Genomic DNA, 22,760 nt, shown 5'->3' with positions numbered 1-22,760 from the left:
TTTTATGGCTTTGGGGTAACCCTGATTGAAGTATATTTGTGGAGTTAATGATTTGTAAGAATTTAGAGTCATCCATGTGTGAGATCTTTTTGAAAAAGTCTCCTTATCCTCCAGTAAGGAGAGTGATTTTACATTTTTCCAAACTAGTTTTTTGGAATTGCTGTGACCATATTGTGCATCCCAAAGCCCTGAGAGTTTAGTGACTTCCAAGGCTAGCTGAAGATGATTTCTCGCCTCAGAGACGTCCCTGTGTTCTTTGTCGCGCCACAGCCGATAGTTTAGTGTGTTTGTAGTGGCGCTTTTTAGTTTGTGCCAGCAGATGATGTATGCGTGTACCTGGCTAAGACTTGTTTTTGCAGGCCAAACTCCAATCTTATTTGAGCTGGAGATGTGTAAAGCGGAGGGAGAACGTGGTTCTATAGGCTTTAACCTGCGTACTATCCAGGCCTTTAGAGTCTCTTCCCCGCATTGCCTCACTACCATAGGTGATTGAAGGAAGCAGTTTGGCCTGAATTACCTTCAAGAGTGGGGTCATAGTCGGGCCCATCAGTTGATTTGCCAAGTTTTTCATTGTCATGGCAATCAATAAGCCTCTCCTTATTTCCTTTTTCTGACGCACAAAGGATCCTTCTTTATGAAATGTAACTCCCAAGTATTTGTACTCACATGCTGGGTCAATTTTTGTACCGCCGAGAAACCAAATCTTCTGTTGTTTTTTTTGTTGTTTATTGACGTTGTCCGTATCTTGCTAAGGTTTATTTCTAAGTAATTATCTGTGGCGTATTTCTGCATTTCAGTCAGTAGTCGTTGAAGGCCGATGTAAGTATGACTGAGTAGCACTACGTCATCTGCATGCATAAGATCGGTCAAGGTCTTGCGCCTGGAGGGGGTCTTTCAACAGCTGTGTACTTTGCCAAAGGCAACTGTGACGTGGTTGCTACTTTGACAGGGGGCGCCTCAAGCACTGGCCTTCCTTGCTGTGAGCTGCAGACTCCATAGCTTATGCCTTCCGTGGACGGGGTGTCAAATGGTGTTCTACAGACCGAAAATAATTATGTTGTCCATGTGTTTTTTTAGCTAATGTACTGCAGCAACTACGGTTTTATTTGTGTCCTCTGTTTTTCTGAAGTCACAAGTTGTCTCTGTGTTTTGTCGTTGTTGCCCTGTTAAATATGTGTGCCTCTCTGTTTTGCTTTTTTCTAAAGTCATAGAAATGTCTAGGTCTGTTTCATTCGGGCTGATGTGAAAATTAGATGTTTAAGTACATGTTTTCATGCACCAAAAAAACCAGTAAGAGTTTTACATATTTGTGATTTCCTCTGCTAACAGTATATAATTTTGTGTATTTATGCTGTCCACACGTTTTTTTTGGATGGTGCAGAGAGATGTGTCTTTACGGATATGCTGTGCTGTTATTTCACAGTGTGAATTTGATTCTGTGACTTGACTTCACAGTGCGTTGTTTATGCTGTTCTGCTATGATTTTACTGCTGGTTGTTTCTGTACACGTTTGCGTCGCTTGCACACTGACATGGTATCTTTTTGTGCTGTGGGGTCACAGTGAGATATTTCTGTTGGTTTTCTAAGTTATATTTCTCAGTAAAATCATTTTTCTGTAGGTTCACTCATACCTATGGAGTTTTTACATAAGGCTGGCCACAAGCAACAGTAGAAGTGTAGGACATTCCTAGGCGCTTCTGGCAAAGCAGAGCTTTCTTCTTGCACGATCGAACTCCTGAAGAATAGGAGGACATCGTTTTTCGCTGCTTAATTACCTAAGGACGGAGCAGCAACTAGTACTGATACCACGTGGCACTGGAGAAAGGTGGGTAATCCTGGCAATGATGATGATTGTGGGGACATCATGCAGACAACTGTTAGATGCTAACAGGGCCGGCTCTAGGCTCATGGTGGCCCTGGGCAGGGAGCGTAGGCAGGGGGCCCGGATGAGGGGGTCCGGGCGGGGCGGAACGCGCAGGCCAGTTAAGAGGGGAGGGGGTCAGGGAGTTTAGAAGTGGAACAGAGCTGAGGCCGCCAAATCCCTGCCAGGGGCCACCACGCAAATATGTATCCATCATCAGAGGATTAATATATTAAGGATATATATTGGCGTGGTGGCCCCTGGGGTTTGGTGGCCCTGTGCAGGTGCACAGCTTGCACATGCCTAGAGCCGGCCCTGGATGCTAAGCAGAAAGTGAATGCAAAATGCCTTTCAAAATGTCGGGAGCACCTTGAACATAATTTGCTATCACTGTTGAGCCAGAACCAGTTTTTCTCTCCCTCTGACTGACTACTGCTGAGCATTCTTAGGCCTGCTTGTAATAAAAGGTGCGCAGGCACCGGGACCTGCATGTAATAAAAGATGCGCCCACCGAGGCCTGCATGTAATAAAGGCACCCATATGCCTCCACTGACCAATTTTAGCGCAGTGTGGCCAGGAGGGGGGGAGCTGTAAACATTGAGGCCTGCATGTAATGAAAAGTGCACGCACCGGGTCCAGCATGTAATAAAAGGTGCACTCCGTTTATTGTCCCCCGGTTATGACATGCCAGTACTGTGTCAAAGGAAGAGTGGCAGCCCTGCTGGAAACTGTGGGGCAGTCTCATACAGGTGAGATGTCCCTGGGAGGACTGTCAGTACTGCCCTATCAGGGGCCGGGTATAATCACGGCTAACAGACATAACGGGCGCTTCTGACAAATTACAGCTCTGTATTGTTACCAATCCTAGGTACTCATTTTATCGATTTTGAAAGGTTGAAAGGATGAGTGGGCCTGCTGGGGTACAAGCTGTGATTATGGTGCCAAACACAGATCCCAATATTCGCAGCAGTAGATGCGGTACCACGCAATGTTTATGTCCAAAGTACCACGTATTTAAGTTTTCCCTGATATTTGTTTTTCCTATGGGATGCCTTGACTGTTCTGTCTACTTTGACAGTTAACTAAATTAGAAACGTTAACACAGCATAAATAGAATGGGTCAGGAGCAGGTAGTAAATGAACTTTTGGCATTGTTGTACATATGGCACGTGTACTTCCTTCATCGTGTACAGCCGCCTACAACATCTGAGCAGAATCTGGAAACCTGAAGCAAGGTGGGATGTAGAACGTGCATGTCATGCTAACAAAGCCTTTGATTTACACATGACTTAACAGGAAAGCGCCCTGACTCACACGACGACGTCGTACATTTATCACCAATAACTCAGCATGGGAAGCCTTGACTGTTACATGCAGGCATTTTTTACACAGAGTAACTACCTGAAAAGCATTTATATTTTCTGCACTTTGTAGGTATCGCCTGAGCCAGAGCATGCGCTGGTCTGCGAGACATTTATTGTAGGGCTTTTAAAAGTGCTGCCACACGGCCTAGCACTTGCGTTCACGCGCGCGCGCAGCCGCCAGCTTTCAGTGCCCTGGCCTCTCCTTCTTTCTCGCGCACCACTCGCGTGTTTTTTTTTCTTCGTGTGCTCGCGCACACAACTCCCAGGCTTGTTGCTTGCGCTTCTTGTTACAATAGCGATCGTTTTCACTTTCGATCGCTTTCACTGGGCCTATCACTAGGATGGATTACCTCCTTTCTCAGTAATCGCTTTTAATCTGTTTGCCTGGCTGGCTTCAGGGCTGAACAAACTAAATTGATGTGTGGGGTCCCACAGGGCTCTGCTCTGTGACCACTACTTTTTAATCTGTACATCCTTCCCTTGATTACTGCCTTGCGCAAGAGGAAGGTGGTGGTGTTCAACTATGCTGACGACCTTCAGCTGATCTTTAACATCAATCTATCCACCTCATCGATCTCCAATTTCCAATCTATAATGCTTTTCATCAGCGACTGGATGAATGCTAATCAACTTAAATTAAATCCAGACAAAACAGAGCTGATTCTTACGGGCGGCGTGGCCAACCCGTGGAACTCGAACTTCTGGCCCATCTCACTAGGGAGCCCCCCTGCCCCGGCACTGTCAGTGAAAAGCTTGGGGATCATGATCAGTTGTGATCTTACCATGAAGGCCCAGGTCAGCTCGGTGGTCTCAGCATGCTTTTATCATCTGCGCAAAATTAGGAAAATCAGTAGGTTCCTTTCCACAGAATATCCGATTAACTGGAGCCTAAGGGGGAAAGAAGAGGGTGCAGGCCGCCCCCCACTCAAACTGTAATAAACAACAAATGGCCTGTCCCTCCTGACACTATTATTCTTTCTATTTCATGTACAAGGAATGTAGCGGTATACAACTTTTACTACCACAAGCCCACTGTTTTTAGGCTGTTCATACCTGTACACGTGTCAGAGGCTATCAAGGTACACACAAGATACAGATAAAATTGTCACAATACCATCACTCACCAAAAATTTAGTGGAAAAAATGTGGGAGAAAGAGTGAGCCCCTCACGGAAGCACCGCCAACGGGGTTTTCTGGCCAGCAATTGCCAGTATACCCATTTATCATCATCGGGAACTGTACCTATGATGATAAATGGGTATACTGGCAATTGCTGGCCAGAAAACCCCATTGGCGGTGCTTCCGTGAGGGGCTCACTCTTTCTCCCACATTTTTTCCACTAAATTTTTGGTGGGTGATGGTATTGTGACAATTCTATCTGTATCTTGTGTGTACCTTGATAGCCTCTGACACATGTACAGGTATGAACAGCCTAAAAACAGTGGGCTTGTGGTAGTAAAAGTTGTATACCGCTACATTCCTTGTATATGAAATAGAAAGAATAATAGTGTCAGGAGGAACAGGCCATTTGTTGTTTATCCTTTCCACAGAAGCCTTGACCCAGGTGGCCTTGCACTGGTCATCTCACGTATTGATTATGCCAACTCCCTCTATGTGGGCATCCCTGCTTATCAAGCACTCCGCTTGCAACGTGCTCAGAATCAGGCGGCCAGACTCATTCTTGGACAGCCTAAGCATTCCCATGTGAAGCCCCTACTGAAAAGTCTGCACTGGCTTCCTATTCTCCAATGCTGCCTGTTTAAACTGGACTGTACAATCCATAAAGCCCTGTCAGGACGTGGCCCCGCCTTCATTGCCCTAAACATCCAGCGGTACCTTCCATCTCGCGATCTACGCTCCTCTAATAAGAACCTTCTGGTGTCCCACGCCTTTAAACGGAAGAAACACGGTGGCCTCAGATATACGACCTTGGCCCCGCAATTTTGGAACACTCTTCCCCCTAACCTGCGCATGACGGACTTGTATACCCAATTCAGGAAATTACTCAAAACCTGGCTTTTCTCCCACGCATATGACTGATACTCGTTCTCTGCTTAGCACAGCGTTCGGTCCTGTTCATAGCGCCAAGAAACCGTCTGGTGAATGTGCCCTCAAGAAATACAATTTAACATAACATAACATAACACTGTTAGCCATAAAATACCTGGTCTCTGCTTTACAAAGCTTCCCTTGATAAAATTGTGAATTTTTGCATCATAGATTCGCATCATAGATTTTCACCTATGATTTGAGCAATTTATATTAATTTTCATGTATTCCTATTCGAAGATAACATCATTATGTAGCGTTTTAGGAGACCCTCCCTGCTCTCTGAAAAGTGAGGATCTTTCACTTTCGATTTTGCTTACTCCAGACGCCATGTAATAAATCACCCAGAAACGTCATGCTAGATCAGGCTACCGAAGCATCTATCTCCCAGTAGTTTATTTCTCAGACTTTCCAAGTACTATGACAAGCCAGAAGCCGACGCTTCATACAGCATCTTGATAAAGAAAATAAACCAGGCATGGATTTGACCAGTCCGTGCCTGTCTTCAAAGCATGTCTTAGAGACACGTGGAAACAGCGGGCTTCCTGGGCATGATGAATGATGAAGCAGTCATTTAACAACTAACAGCAGGATGAGAAGACTTTTCCGAAACACCTTGTTGATCAAAGGAAGAGCGCGCACCCTAATGAGGCGATTAGGAGCTAAACGGTGAGAGCAAAATGAGGCTTGAGAAGACGTCGCCTTCTCCCCTGAAGTACGCTCTGTCCCTTGGGAAATAAAACATATTACAAGGAGCATGCACGTCGCAGCCTTCTTTAAATCTAGGCTTTCCTGATTACTTCCTTTTTTGATAGTAATTACATTCATCTCAATAAACTCAGCACTCGTTTTAGTACTGTTGCATTGCTGAATGACTTCTACTGACTGGTGGCGGTAAACTTTGAATGTGATGGGGGCATATATCCAGGCTGAACACACTGAGCATATTCTTACACAACAAGACCAACCCATTTGCCTATGCGAAACTAGGTGTATAATTCAAAATTTGCAAACATTCGTGACAAGAATTTTCAATTCTATTAAGGACTAGGAGGTGAGGATTATGCTAGTCTCATTTCTTTATTTAGAAATGCCCAGCAGCCATGTAAAAACTACATTACCCAGAAACACTTGGGTCATAACCATAGAGTCTGTACCATAAATAGCCATGTAGACAATCCCACTTCCTCTTTCTTTGGTGAGAAGGTATTCCAGGAGATCAGAAAACAGTACATGAAAGTCAATACAAAACAGCAAACCCCAGTCCAGGGTAACGAAGGAAAGTTCAGCACAGCAACTGCCGAAGGGAGAACAGGAAAACAATCTTCAAAGAAGAAGGCAGGAACATCCACGCCGCACCGTAGGGACGTCATTTGGGATCAGGTCCTGAAAAGAGATACAGAGCCGTAATACACGTCCAGCATGTACAGGAACATGTCAAAGAAGGGTGGGTAGAGAAAACAAGTCAATGGTAACATTTGAACACAGAGTAATTCTTGAACATTCATCAGTAAGTATAACGTACAAACAATGGGTGGGATAATCCTCGCCTCCTAGTCCTTAATAGAATTGAAAATTCTTGTCACAAATGTTTGCAAATTTTTGAATTCTATCTCAGGACAGGAGGCTCCGATTATGCTTGTTTAAAGCTTATCCACCACAACAGAAGCAACATTAGCAATAGGTTTAAAGTAAAAGGTTTTGAAAACAGAATCCGATGACCAGTCAGCAGCCTTCATAATGTCCCACAAGGTGACTCCCAAAGAGAAGGCCTTAGAAGCCATGGCCCCTCGTGCAGAATGAGCCCCAAACACAGATACATCAATGCCAGCTTCCCCCATAAGCCACCGTACCCAACGAGCCAACGTAGCCGGGGTAACGGGGCGAAAGGGCTTCTGCAACGCAATCAATAATTGACCTTGCATATCAGAGCGAAGAAGAGAAGTACTCACCTCATAATCCTGAAGGCATTGGACCACACAAAGGTTAGGACGAGCAGGAAAAGACGGGTAAGAAATGACCTCAGTATTGGTCTTGGTGCGCCTGGAGAGACGAAATGTAACACCCTCAGGAGTGAAACTACGTCCAGCTAAATCCAAAGCTCGGACATCCGATACCCGTTTGCAGGAAAGCAAACACAACAACATAGTAAGTTTGGCCGAAAGTTGTTTCCGAGATAACAAAGAATTGATCGGCCAGGCTTCCAAAAAACGTAAGACAACCGAAACGTCCCACAAAGAAACATATTTGGGACGTGGAGGAGTAGCCAGACGAATACCTTGGAGAACCTTAGCCACTAGGGGATGTTCTCCGACCGGTTTTCCATCCACTGGAAGATGACCCGCAGAAATAGCGGAACGGAAATTGTTTACCGTGCGGTACGCCGAACCAGAAGAGGACAGAGATGCCAAAAAATTGACCATCAAAGAGACATCAGCTGATGTTGGATCAACTTGCCGTTGAGTATACCAATCACTCCAATGTTTCTATGAGCCTCTGTAACGTTTGTGAGTACCCGGGGCCCAGGCGTTGCTGAGGAATCTGGTAGCGTCCGCAGAAAGGCCCGGGACCGCCCATCGTTCCCCGAAATCCGCCACGCCAGAAGAAGGAGAGAGCCTGACTGAACCAGGGGATGCGGATTCTGAAGCGGATCTAACAGGAGATTCCACTTCTGAGGAAGAAGGAACGGCACTGCACAGGCCATTTCTAGGAGAACTGGGAACCACGGCTGAGCCCTCCACAGAGGAGCAATCAGAAACAACTCCGCCTGAAAGGGGGAAATGCATAACACAGGGACTTCGGCCACGGCTGAAGGAAAGCATCCGTGGCAAGAGCCTCCGGATCCGGTCTCCAACTGAAGAACTGGGGAAGTTGGGTGTTGAGACGGGACGCAAAGAGATCGATCAGACAAGGGCCCCAAGCCCGAATGAGCTGGCGGAACACACGAGGGTGGAGTCTCCAGTCGCTGAAGTCCTTCAGATAAGTGGAGTTCCAATCCGCCACAAGATTGCGACAACCAGGAAGGTACTCCGCAATAACTGTGATCTTGTGTTGAAGACAATAACACCAAAACTCCTTGGCAATCTGCGCCAACAACCTCGACCGAGTCCCTCCCAGTTTGTTGATGTACCGCACTGCTGATACATTGTCCATCCGGAGAAGTATGCAGCAGTGGGACTGAAGAGGCGACAGGCACTTGATCGCGAATGACCCCGCCAGCAACTCCAAACAGTTTATGTGGAGTGAAAGTTCCTGAGGAGACCACCGTCCCCCCGTCGAGATCGGACCGCAGCGGGCCCCCCAGCCCCAACGACTGGCATCCGATTCGATCACAATCTCCGGTGAGGATCCGAAAAGAGCTCGGACGTTCCAGGCTTCCATATGATCCAGCCACCATTGCATTTCCGACTTCGCCTCCTCCGAAAGAGGAATCTGATCTGAATATCGGAGGCCCCATTGAAGATGCTGAATCTTCAGACGCTGCAACTAGTGCAGCGGAGCCGGGAAGATCGCTTGCAGGGAAGACGCTAAGAGACCGACAACTCGTGCTAACGATCTCAATGACACAGTCTGACTCGAGATAACGGAAGTCAATTCCCGTTTGATGTAACAAATCTTCTGATGGGGCAAAAGAAGCTGACAAGTGAGGGAGTTGACCCTGAACCCCAAGAAATCTATCACTTGAGTAGGATGTAGCACAGACTTGGGAGCATTCACCAGAAAACCGAGGGACTGAAGAAGGTCGACAGTCCACTCCAGATGGGACATTAGCTTGATAGGACAATCCGCCAGAAGGAGGATGTCGTCCAAATAAATGATTAAGTGAACCCCGCGACTGCGGAGAGACTCCACAACCGGACGCAACAGCTTCGTGAAGCACCAAGGTGCGGACGATAGGCCGAATGGTAGAACCTGATACTGATACCAAGTCCCCAACCACTGAAACTGCAGAAAGCGGCGATGGAACCGGAAGATCGGAACAGAGAGGTAAGCGTCTTTGAGGTCCAGACGAACCATCCAATCCCGTTCCCGCAGGAGATCCCTCAACAGATGGATGCCCTCCATCTTGAAGTGACGGTAAACCACTCCCGCATTGAATTCCTTCAGATTGAGAACTAACCTCGATCCCCCTCCCTTCTTCTCCACCAGGAAGACTGAGCTGGCAAAACCCTGAGGGTGACGCACGTTCGGCACAATCGCCCCCTTCAACACCAGAGACTTGAGTTCCTCTGTGATAAACTCTTGATTTTGCTTTGAGAAACGAAGGGGAAAAGGAGGATGGGACTGACGCAAGGGATGATAGAACTCGATTTTGTACCCCTGAACTGTCTCCAGCACCCATGCATCGCTGGAGATTAAGCGCCAATTGTCTAGTAAAAGGCGAATCCTGCCCCCCAGAACAACACGGCATGCAGGAAGAAGTCTCACCTGAAGTGGCGGAATCCTGATATCCGCCTGAAGCGCCACCGGAGCGTCCCTTCTTATATTGGCAACGTCCTTTTCTGGAAGTGTAGAAATTTGAACGTTGGGCGTAGCCCGAATCCTGCTGGCCTCCTCTATGGGACTGATACCCTCACTGATTGGGTGGTTGTTGACCACGGCCGGACGAGCGTCCCCTGTATCGTCCGGCCCTGCTGAAAACTGGACACATGGCCCGTTTCAAAGATGCTTGGGCTTTGTCAATGCTGCTAAAAGTACTGACAAATTGAGTGAGCTCCTTCAAAAAAGGTTGCCCGAAAAGGAGGCCCTGAGCCGCAGCCCCTGCCTCTGAAGCCGAAATTTCTGCCAATTTGGGATCCAACTTGAGGAGAATGGACCGTCGTCATTCACTAGAGAGCACGCAGTTGGCGTTTCCCAGCTGACAAATCGCCCGCTGTGCCCATTCAATCAACTCATCGGGGTCAACTGTGGATGAGGATTCCTTGGCCATGAAACCTAGATCTAAGGTTTTAGTAAGAGGGCCCAGGAGATCCAAGACCTTGTCCTGACAAGCCCGCCAGGACCGATCCAAACCCTTCTTAGGGTCCTTTGCAATTTTTTTCAAATAGGTCACCATGGTTGGGTTGACCTCAGGCGTGTCCGCTAGGTTATCCGCCAAATCAGGCCGAGGACATTCTGAGCGGAGACGCGCATGAACGTCTTTATCAAATGGTTGACGGATATGTTGTTGAACATACTCCGCCACAGCCGGGGAAGGAAGCCACGCAGTGGAATGAGGATGCACAATGTCCGCAGGCTCGAAAGTCAAAACTGGAGGATGACTAGGAGCATCTACAAAATGTTCCTTACATTTTCTCTTCTTTGGCGGCGTAGGAAGAACCTCAGAAGATGACGAGGAGTGCTGGTCATCACTGTCCATTTCAACTGGAAGAGTCTTAGACTTGGAAGAGGATAAGGTCTGCGCCAGCCTGCGAAAGTCAGAGGTATGGGGATTGCCAGGAGATGAAGTGGATTTCTTGGACGAAGGCACCCAACCCTGTTGCTGCGCATATTTTGTCAAATGGCGCTTAAGGGGTGTAATGGCGCGTACAAGCGCTTTATTCATGGAATGTTGAACCCCTTTGTCCAGGGCCTCAACCAGGTCCTGCTCAAGGAACTCTGTCCCCTCTTCCTCATAGTCACCTTCCTCCTCATAATAATAGGAATCACTCATGGCACACTGGTAGTGTGTAATTAAAATGCCCACTTGGTGACTAAAATATCCTGTATGCCAATGGCAAAGTCTGAGGGAGTGAAAAAACCTCGCAGCAAGCAAGACAAGGCAGAAAAAACTGCTCCAAAAACTGTTAGAGGGTGGAGGGAGGGCTTGCTGCCTACACAAAAATGCTCACTCTCGGCAAAGCCTATGCAAATTAGTCAACCAGGACTCTATCCTAAGCTCCGGTGTCAAAGGGGACTGCTGTGAGGTCGTGGGCGTGTGCGTCTACCAGACGAACTGTCAAAGCCGGCGCTGCTCTGGAAACAAATTCCAGAAGCGAGAGGAATTCAAGCCGCGCATGCGCGGTGACCGGCGTGCCTCACAGCCCGGGAACAGCTCGCGCAAGACGCGCGCGAGGCAATTCGTCCCCGAACACTCCACTCCACAAGAAAACAGGACACAGGCGGCACACGCCCTGACCCTGGGAGGTGACACACGCTCCCTGCAGCGAACGCCGTCCGAACACAAAAGACGCGACGAAAGGCAATAACAGCGCGAGATAAGCGCACAACAACGCGGCAGACGGCGCGAGCAAAGCGCTAACAAAATAAATGCAATACAACAAGTAAGCAATTAATAAAGAATGAAAGCACTTAACTGGCTGCGGAGTAGCAAAGAAAGAGGAAGTGGGATTGTCTACATGGCTATTTATAGTACAGACTCTATGGTTATGACCCAAGTGTTTCTGGGTAATTTAGTTTTTACATGGCTGCTGGGCATTTCTAAATAAAGAAATGAGACTAGCATAATCGGAGCCTCCTGTCCTGAAATAGAATTACATTAGAAAACAGTGGTTCTCATGGATATAACTTATTTAGCTCTATCTGCCTTTCGTAGCTATCACATGTCTCTTGTATTCTCTCTCTTGCACTCTCAAAGACACACACATTTACTCTTAGCCTCCGGGGCACTCTCGTTCTCCATTTTGCACACACATTTTTCGCTGTCAGCTTCCACGACTCTCTCTGCTGCTCCCCTTCTTTTACTCTTTCTCTTTCATTCACTCTTTCCGCAGCCTATCTGTCTCCATCGCTGTCTCTGTTTCTCTCTCATATTATGCCCCTCTCTCTCTCTCGCTCTGTTTTTCTCTCTCAAACACACACACATACACGCTCAGAAAGATGCTTGTAATCACACGTGTAACTGAAACCCGGACAACGAAAAACATCTGAGTGTTGCCAGACTATGTAAACTTTGTACAAGTGCAGTGAATTTTGCCTGAGCTTTTTTTGCACCGACCTTCTAAGTGTAAATATAATATTTCCACCGATGGATGGCAGCACAAAACGGGCTTCTGCAGCAATCGGTGCAAATGTGTTTTCATTGATCATTCTGTGCAGATTTTGGTGCAAGCATTGCGGTGCACAAGTGCCATGGTACTATGTCCGTTGTTCAAGGGTAGATGGGTTCAGATCTTTGTTTCGGTCTGCTCTTTAGTTTTCACAACAAAGCAAAGACAACCCTGAAAATGTCCATGAAGCATAAAACATCTTAATGTATATTGCTGTCAGCTTCCACGACTCTCTCTACTGCTCCCCTTCTTTTACTCTTTCTCTTTCATTCACTCTTTCCACAGCCTATCTGTCTCCATGGCTGTCTCTGTTTCTCTCTCATATTATGCCCCTCTTTCTCTCTCGCTCTGTTTTTCTCTCTTAAACACACACACATACACGCTCAGAAAGATGCTTGTAAGCACACGTGTAACTGCAGCCTAGACAACAAAAAACATCTGAGTGTGGCCAGACTACGTAAACTTTGTACAAGTGCAGTGAATTTTGCATGAGCATTCTTTGCACTGACCTTCTAAGTGTAAATATGATATTTTCACTGATGGATGGCTGCACAAAACAGGCTCTTTATTTTTCACAAAAAAGCAATGACAACCCTGAAAATGTCCATGAAGCATAAAACATCTTAATGTAAATTGGCCGGCAAATTCTCACTGCAGCTCTGGATAGGGAACCCCCCCCTTGCTTGGACGCTAGCCAATAGGTCTCGCCTTTGGGATCTTATAAGTGTTTAACCATGCAACAGTTAATGTTGCTGCACCAAGCATATTGTGCTGCATAACTAAATACTTACAAGGTCCCAAAGTCGAGACCTACTTGCTATGCCAATGCTTGTTTTAAATGGTGTTTCTTGCATGGAAACAGAAAATTAATTTAAGGAAATAGTGTCATCATATTGATGTACGTTGCAAAAAACACAGTTGATGGACAGAATGTAGAACAATGTCATACATTCACCCCAGTACAAGGATCTGGGCCTAAATCCATCGTTTTTTTGCACTCCACACCACCCTGAGTTAGACACTGGCTATATGCAAATCAGCTCTGACCCTGTGCCCCATGGGAACAGTCCAGTCCGAACTACCAAGCCATGTCTTTCCCAGACCGGAATCAAGCATCCAAGGAGCGGTTTCTGGCTATCAGCCTTCATTCAGCCTGGATAGCTTGACTCTAGTGGTGTGGAGAGCCTGGGACTCACGTCTGAGTATACCCAGCACACTCGGGGTGAAAATTGCAAAAAACACAGTTGATGGACAGAATGTAGAACAATGTCATACATTCACCCCAGTACAAGGATCTGGGCCTAAATCCATCGTTTTTTTGCACTCCACACCACCCTGAGTTAGACACTGGCTATATGCAAATCAGCTCTGACCCTGTGCCCCATGGGAACAGTCCAGTCCGAACTACCAAGCCATGTCTTTCCCAGACCGGAATCAAGCATCCAAGGACCGGTTTCTGGCTATCAGCCTTCATTCAGCCTGGATAGCTTGACTCTAGTGGTGTGGAGAGCCTGGGACTCACGTCTGAGTATACCCAGCACACTCGGGGTGAAAATTGCAAAAAACACAGTTGATGAACAGAATGTAGAACAATGTCATACATTCACCCCAGTACAAGGATCTGGGCCTAAATCCATCGTTTTTTTGCACTCCACACCACCCTGAGTTAGACACTGGCTATATGCAAATCAGCTCTGACCCTGTGCCCCATGGGAACAGTCCAGTCCGAACTACCAAGCCATGTCTTTCCCAGACCGGAATCAAGCATCCAAGGACCGGTTTCTGGCTATCAGCCTTCATTCAGCCTGGATAGCTTGACTCTAGTGGTGTGGAGAGCCTGGGACTCACGTCTGAGTATACCCAGCACACTTGGGGTGAAAATTGCAAAAAACACAGTTGATGGACAAAATGTAGAACAATGTCATACATTCACCCCAGTACAAGGATCTGGGCCTAAATCCATCGTTTTTTTGCACTCCACACCACCCTGAGTTAGACACTGGCTATATGCAAATCAGCTCTGACCCTGTGCCCCATGGGAACAGTCCAGTCCGAACTACCAAGCCATGTCTTTCCCAGACCGGAATCAAGCATCCAAGGACCAGTTTCTGGCTATCAGCCTTCATTCAGCCTGGATAGCTTGACTTTAGTGGTGTGAAGAGCCTGGGACTCACGTCTGAGTATACCCAGCACACTCGGGGTGAAAATTGCAAAAAACACAGTTGATGGACAGAATGTAGAACAATGTCATACATTCACCCCAGTACAAGGATCTGGGCCTAAATCCATCGTTTTTTTGCACTCCACACCACCCTGAGTTAGTAATTTTCTCCCTGAGTGTACTGGGGTAGCTCAGACGTGGGTCCCAGAGCCTCCACACCACTGGAGTCAAGCTAGCCGGGCTGATGAGAGGTGTTACCTCGAAACCGGTCCGGTCCTCGGATGCTTGATTCCGGTCTGGGAAAGATATGGCTGTTGTAGTTCGGACTGGACTGTTCCCATGGGGCACAGAGTCAGAGCTGATTTGCATAAAGCCATTATCTGACCCAGGGTGGTGTGGAGTGCAAAAAACGATGGATTTAGGCCCAGATCCTTGTACTGGGGTGAATGTAAAACATTGATCTACATTCTGTCCATCAAATTGTTTTTTGTAATTTTCTCCCTGAGTGTACTGGGGTAGCTCAGACGTGGGTCCCGGAGCCTCCACACCACTGGAGTCAAGCTAGCCGGGCTGATGAGAGGTGTTACCTCGAAACCGGTTCGGTCCTCGGATGCTTGATTCCGGTCTGGGAAAGATATGGCTGTTGTAGTTCGGACTGGACTGTTCCCATGGGGCACAGGGTCAGAGCTGATTTGCATAAAGCCATTATCTGACCCAGGGTGGTGTGGAGTGCAAAAAACGATGGATTTAGGCCCAGATCCTTGTACTGGGGTGAATGTAAGACATTGATCTACATTCTGTCCATCAAATTGTTTATTTTTTTATCATATTGATGTACATCACTGCACAGTCAATGAATGTATTTATTGTATAGTTAAAACCATTGCAAGTGTATCAGTGTGTTTAAAAGTTGATATGGACAAATGATAACATCTGCATACGCAAAGATTGTCCTCTATAGCTCATTAAAAAGTGTCAATTTCTTAAATGATAAATAATTCAATTGTATTTCTCAAATTTGCTTGAAAATGCACAATTTTTCCACTCTTTTTTCAACATTTTCTCCCCTCCCCCCCCAGCCCCCGTAGGTTGTTCGGGCTCGCTCGCTATGCTTGCTCGCCGCAGTGCGGAACGGCAATAATTTGACGCCTCACCACCTTCAAATGCCACCAGCCGCTACTGAACAAGAATGACAGTAAAAGTCATCCATTTGTAAGCAATGGACAGGCTGTAAGCCCACTAAGCTCTTGGAACGCCTACATAAGGCTTTACCAACAAGACTGATTGTGCTTTTAGGTAGGTGAGACCTAAAAAGACTCAGAAATTCACTTTATGCTACCCTGTTCCATATATGCCAACATTTCAGAACGGATTAGAAGAAAATCTAGAAAAAAATAATCGGAATATATTTTCCTCATTCATTTACAATTACTATTTTTCAAATTTGTGTAGGTTTCTTACAACTACATTTTATATGCAGTGCACATGCACGGATTAAAAACAAACAAACGAGACAAGGGTATATACTAACTTCTATATACTGGAATCACTATGTTTTCTCTACTGTGGTACTGTGGCATGCAGTAAAAATGGTAACCTATTAATAAACAATTTGTATTACACATCTACGGGGGCTCTAGCACGAATCTTTTTCGACGTTCATATTAGACATACTACGAAGCGGTATGCGGTTTCTATAAGCACGGTGTGGTCTGTTTTCTGAATTACCTCGTTAGTCTCTTTTCACTTTCTCACACTGCATTGGTTTTAGTTGCGGCCATCTTTGTTCCTGGCAATGGTCCAGTTTATGGCGAAAATTCTAAGTTATTGCTCTACAATTGCCATTCCTTCCAAATCCGTCATTTAGAATGCAGGTATAACCCATTAGAGGCCAAAGCGTAAGTTTTATCAAAAGGAAAGCGCTTCTAGTATCGCAGAATTTCCACAAGTTTCGCCGTTCCTCGCTTATAAAATGGCGGTCGGCAACCTTGTTTTCCCGGTCACGTGCCCTTGCCCCTCTGACCCACAATGCAACGCGATCCGTCCCTGCACCACTCTAGCGGTAAAAGGGCGGAGACAATGAGAGCGAAGTGAGGCGGTGTGAACCGGGAACTGTGTAGAGACGCGAGTCCCGGTCCGCAGCAGGTTTTCTGACACCGGAAAACGCGAGGCGTAGTCTTCACCGCCCCTTTTCTGATACCGGAGTTTTCAGGCCCGCCTCCTGGGCTTGGCACTCTGCCCCCTAGGCCTGCACGGCCTCCGCAGCTGCATTGGCCAGTTTCCCGCCAGTCTCACGGGCGGGCCACCCGAATTCACATTTCACTCTGCACCTCACGAACATCCTTTGTTCTCGTTTTGCGACCTTCCGCTGGGGCCCGGCTTCGGGTCCCTAAGTAAATCCCGCTGTCGGCTGCCCTCTGGTTGCAGCGCCGCCCCTGCTACCGCATTTAGTGGTTCTTTCTACTGCTGAAACCCCCCCGGGTCTTGGAGACCACTTTTGCGTTCCCAGAGATGAAGTTGACCGATAACGTGCTGCGCAGCTTTCGCGTAGCTAAGGTTTTCAGAGAAAATTCCGACAAAATTAACTGCTTTGACTTCAGCCCCAACGGGGAAACTGTGATATCCAGCAGCGACGACGACTCCATCGTGCTCTATGACTGCCACGAGGGAAAGTGAGTACCGCAATCCGCGAGAAAGTAACAAATGTCACACCATAAACAGATTCCCTCCAGCCGGTGGTCCGCTCTCTCCCTAATTATACGAGAGGGTAGACTTATGCCATAGTTCGCGGACACTTGGTGACCCCACCCCCCCATTTCAAAAATCTACTCAACCTTTCATTTGATATACTAAAGTGTTCGGCCTTGGGTAGCTTCACGGTGTTTCACCTCGGCAATAATAAGAGAGTTGTAGTAAGCTAAATGGTGCCATTCCAGCATCTAATCGAACCCGCGTAAGTGGGATGATGCAGACGCATATAGATGCAAAAAACTGTTTAGGTCTTTTCTAGTAGGGTTTGAGGGATCAAGTTGCAAAAATGTTGAAACCCTTTAGCGTTCCCTGTGTACAAGAAAACCATCGGACTTAAATTCTCAGCAAATGGACAAATTCCCCCTAACTACTGTGCACAGTTTTGGACACCTGTAAAGCTTGTTAAGTGTAGAAAAATACACCTTTCCAGGGCATAAGTGGCCCCTAGGTATGTTGGTCTATTATAAATAAAGCCATGGCTTTTCGGTGAGAAAAGGTCCCCGGTACAATAGTCTCTCTAATATACCATCTTCGTTATTCTGTTCTGTCGCATTGTATTCCACACCCTGTTTCCATGACCAACCTCCACATCTGCTGGCTAGTCAAAATGACTTTCTGTAGGCTTATCCCAGTTTGAGTCATGGACACAGCCATCTAAAAACCCTGGTCAAACGATCCTCTAACTATTAAAAATTCATACACAGTGAGCTAATTGCCACAGCCAGCCTTCTTCTCCATAGCTATGCGTGTAGTGCTGAATTTAACCATATTAGTCTTTCTGCAAGCTCACTGCCCTTAATGAAATATTTGTAAAGAATAGTACTCAACGGAGGTTTCAATTAATTTCTCATTGTTTGATGAATGGGACAACATTTGAAAAGGGTCAAATGGCTTATTGTGCACCATTTTTTGCTTCATGTATTTGCTTGTTAATCACACTGATGCCAGTGGCGTTTATCTTTATTTCCTAGAAAAATACTAGTTTCCGATTTTATTACTCCAGTTTAAACTCAGATATGGATTTTAAACATTTTGCTTTCCTCTTGTAAATGGTGTTTCCATTTCAAATAAAGTTCGAACTCTTGAGAATCATACCGATTTTAAAGTATCAATTGGTGACGTTCTATCACGCCCACGCGTTAATCTTTAATTACATCAGGAAAATACAAATCGGAGATCTTAGCCTCTCTCTGCCATGCTCATTTAGTCCTCAAACCTCACACCCAAGTACTTGCTTTAATCTATAATTTGACTTTTGATTTATAGCACAGCTTTGTATTAAAATGGGACTTTCAAAAAAGCGGTGTCTGAAACACCCTTGAGAGGCGCAAACACAACTGTTAAAGAATGCCCTGAAAAACACTAGCAATAGAACATAGGGTATTCTCAAATAATGTATTTCTAGATTGTGCCGGAGTTAAACCAATTCCCGTTGCCTACTGAGATGATTTTGCCATGCCACCCAACGTGCTTCACACCTTGGAGATGACTTGAGGTCAGCATTACTGGTTCTAACCCCCTGCTTCCGCCCATTAATGAAGCACATAATCAGTAATCCAATATTGTAGCAGACCATCAGGAAATGTGTGTGCATGACATTGTTTTTTTTTCATCTCTCAAACCACCATGCGTGGTTATCTACACCTGTTAAAAACCCAGGGGCAGATTCACAAGAACTGACGCATCTCTGCATATTAGCAGAGATGCGTCCCTTAATTTGCGTCACGTAAAAAAAAAAAAACCTTGCGCCACATTTACAATGGCGCAAGGATTGACAGATGCGTGGCGCATCCATTGGTGTAGAGGCAAGGCATTGCTGGAGCCTTGTCGCAAGCACAATGCAACTCCAGCAATGCTTCGGAAAGCCTATTTCTATTATGCTGCATCACTCCTTACACCTCCTTGAATCGGACATAAGGTTTTGACTTGGTGTCGTAAAAGTGACTTAGTGAAACAAAGATTTCACTGCGTCGCATTTATGTGGCTTTCTTGCGTCAACTCCACTATGGATACATTATACCTGATGCAAGTATAATATTGCTCCGGGCTTTTAGAACGAGATGCATCTCCATAGATGCGTCGTGTTGTAAATGTTTACGACGCTGCTGTGTCAACAGCGGCGTAAAAGTGTCGCAACGGGTTTGTAATTTTTTGCCCCCTAGTTCTTGCAAAAAAGCTAGAAAAGTTCCCAGTTTTTTTCTGAAATGAATAAATAGCATCACTTCACTACTTTGTTAGGAATTTGAAGCGCCATATAAATGCTGGTGTGCGGTACAAATGAATGTTTCATCAAACAAGGGTAGTTGCCTTGGCCATCAATGTGTGCTTAATCTTCAGTGTAGTTATTGCTAGGGAGTAATCGCTTTTCAGTTTTATAACACATGAAGAGGTTTTGTTGTATTTTTGTTTTTTCATTGTTTTGAAAAGAACAGTAATCACATTGTATGTTTACCTCACAAAATGTAGGGGCATTGGCACATTAATGTAGTTTAATTTCAGCTCAACCAAAAACACCACACATATTCTTAGTAGTATTCAGGACAACACTTCACACTTTGTCAAAAGTTGCTTGCTGATACTTGTGACTGTCCATTGATATTACACTGTCTTTCAGTTTCCCCTTAATCCTCTATAGTGCGCCAGAGGCAACCCGGTTTACTGCCTACTTACATATTGGTAATTCTTTGGTGTACATAGTAGGTCTCCTAAAAGTTGGTGCAAGGACCTGCTTTGTTACAAAACGATGTAAAGAAAACCACTCTAGTTTTCAGATGTACATGTTATTCTGCCATGCCATCGCCTATGCAATAATGGCACGTCTCTCAAGCATAACACATTTGAATTGGCTTCTTGACAAAAAAAATAGTATTCAGCCCAATTGCATCTTCTGATACACCTGGTTTTCACTTCAAACGAATAGTATGGGGTTATGAGCATGGTTTCCCAGCTAATATTGCAAAATGAATACCTGCCTTCAACCTATACCCACAGCAGGGAACAGTGGTTTGGGCACATACATAAGAGATCTAAAACAGGTGTCATCATTGGTAAAGCTGATAAACTAGATCTGATGAACGCACATTTGCTTAACCAACTTTCACTTTGGGGTTGCTGTTTGAACAGGCTGTGACGACATTTCCATAATTGTATATACCCGCTTGATGCCCTGAAGGTGCTCATTGTAAGTCAGTGATCTTGTAAATCCTTGTAGAATATTATGTTTTCGTTTGAGGCAGATGTGTGTGTGTGTGATGGTGGCGCTAGCTAAGGATGTAATGCAAACGGTTTATAAAGGATAGCGAGGCTTTGGCGGTACTGGTGTTTCTGCGCAAGATCGTTTTATGTACCCAGCATTCGGACTGCTTTGCTGACTACCATACTGTCATTTATAGAATGGGAAACAGTAGTTGCCTCATGTTTGTTTGCATATTTTCATGAAAGTAGCATGTGGTCCCTCCAGAGTTCTCATTGTAAGATGGTCAAGGTTCTCATTATATTTAATTGAACAGGATTGTCGTGCCAGAGCCAGCTGTTGAGATCATGAATACAGCTTTAAATTATAATTGTATTTTAAATTCCAGACATGTTACTTTAAAGAAGAAAATCTTGGGAAACGATGATCTAGTTACCGTGGTGGCTGTCAGTGTCTCATCTAAGTAAATTATCTAATTTAATGGCTGATTATCCACTTAGACCTGGTGTCGTTTATTAATTGAATAGGTGCTGATGCTGTAATTTTTCATAATCCTTTGGGGATGCATTACAGCAAGGCTAAAAACCATTGGAAAAGCAAACGGGCTTTAAAATCAAAAATATTGGCTTTGTCAATCCTTGTTTGGCAGTGGTGCGTCAGATCAACCCATGTAAACCGTATTTCCTTCAATCCTGTAAGTGGCATATAACTAAAATGTTAGCAATGAACATTTTGTGCTAGTTGACCAGAATAGTCTTACCACTCCTTTCCTAGTCTTATACAATTACAGTCTATAATGACTTTGTTTTGGATCATTTTAATAATGTTGCACCTTAATGGTTTTTAGGTAATGCCGAACCACGTGAACGTTAGAATATAACACACAAAAGATGTATTCTTTGCATTTCAAGATGAGTCAAAAAGTGAATTCTCAAATTACTCTAGGAAACCAGAATCTCAACAGGACTTCTGCAATGGCAGTGATTTTTTAAAACATTTTTTACCTGTTTTCTGCTTTCTTGCAATTGCTTTAGGCATCATTAATAATGTAATATATCTTCTGTGTTCGTTTAGTACACAAACACATTTGTAGTTGATGCAGATCTCAACCTTGGGTAGCTGAACGCTTTACATAGAACTATCAAGCGATAGGTCAGATGGGTACTGGTAATCCTATCCAAGAAGACCCATATTGGGTATGATCCACATTGAACTTCTTATTTGAATGTGTGGATTTTAAGATATTCTGGAAGCAGGGTAGTTTAGGACATTTTTCGATGCTTCCTAGAAAGAGGATCCATAGTCTTGGGGCAAATCCCGAAATTGAGGGCTTTGCTGTTCATGTTGGGGACTTGATCTTCAGATACAGATCGTGTTATTCAAAGACCTTCTTGAAATTTTGAGTTTGAAGAGAAGTTGAGACTGTAGACCATAATGATGGGGTATCAATGTGTGTACGTGCTGGATGGAATACTTACATGTGTCTAGGTCACTATTAACCCCCTTGCATGCTGCCGCGAGTCTGCGCCTGTGCGGCAAAACCGCGAGTGGGTGGGTTTATAACGACCCCCATACGTCATCAGCACACGAGCGCCGTAGTGCATGACGGATGGGGGCTGTCATCAGCATGCAAGGGGTTAATAAAACTGCCACATTTTAGTCCAATGTTTTGTTGTTTGCTCGGTGTCACTACAAGAAGTAGGCCAAACGTAGGCAAACTTTCGCTGCCTTGTCTCCAAAAGTGACATTACATGCAAACCTTAAAGTCCACATCCCCTCTGTATGGGAACACACTTTTTTTGCCTTTGTTTGCCATCATCACGGAGCTTCAATCTGAGTCCATTGAGCTTTCGGTGTGATCAATCATAGCATCCTTGGCCAGCCAGTGCAGGCCCATATGTGTTGGAGAAATATGGTTTATTCTGCACTGGCAGCCAAGAAAGTGTTCTACAGAATTGAGAATGGATTTGATTGGAGCAAGTGATTATTTTGGTAGACTGGCAAGAATACATTTGCAGCCATCGGTATGTGAAGTGGTGAGGACTGTATTACTGCTGTAAAGATCTTAGATAAAAATCAGTTTCCCCTTGTGAAGAAGTTTACATTGACAATAGACAAATGTGACATTTTTATGCCTTGCCTGCAGACAAATGTTAGTTGTCTGTACCCCCTATTGTAAACATTGTGAAAACAAGATGTGTGCTGTTCCTAAAGAGGAAAGAGGGGTACGATCCTAACCAGTGGTGTGCTCCTATAAGAGCAAAGACCCTCACACACCCCATGGGATTTCAGTCTTCATTATTGCATCGGTTGCGCTACTTGAGCAACCGGTGGTCGAGTTAGGCGCAACTCCATTGAGCACCCCCTGCATACCAGAGTGTTTGGCTTAGTT

General features: G+C 45.4%; 2 protein-coding genes across 2 annotated transcripts in view; one reads left to right on the top strand and one right to left on the bottom strand.

The window, feature by feature from the left end:
- The window catches only part of GLYCTK (glycerate kinase), a 115,179-nt gene extending 98,907 nt beyond the window's left edge, over positions 1-16,272 (bottom strand). Inside the window, exon 1 of the mRNA XM_086939025.1 lies at positions 16,153-16,272. The gene's annotated coding sequence lies outside the window, so the exon portion shown is untranslated. The remainder of the gene's footprint in view (positions 1-16,152) is intronic.
- Positions 16,273-16,458: 186 nt separating this feature from the next.
- The window catches only part of WDR82 (WD repeat domain 82), a 136,637-nt gene continuing 130,335 nt past the window's right edge, over positions 16,459-22,760 (top strand). Inside the window, exon 1 of the mRNA XM_086939026.1 lies at positions 16,459-17,096. Within this exon, the coding sequence (XP_086795152.1) occupies positions 16,936-17,096 (161 nt within the window). The 5' untranslated portion in view covers positions 16,459-16,935. The remainder of the gene's footprint in view (positions 17,097-22,760) is intronic.

The sequence above is a fragment of the Lissotriton vulgaris genome, chromosome 9 (genome assembly GCF_964263255.1).
Source record: "Lissotriton vulgaris chromosome 9, aLisVul1.2, whole genome shotgun sequence".
Taxonomy (NCBI): Eukaryota; Metazoa; Chordata; class Amphibia; order Caudata; family Salamandridae; genus Lissotriton; species Lissotriton vulgaris.
Note: the sequence above shows the minus strand (reverse complement) of the source record. Positions and strands in the feature narration are given on the sequence as shown.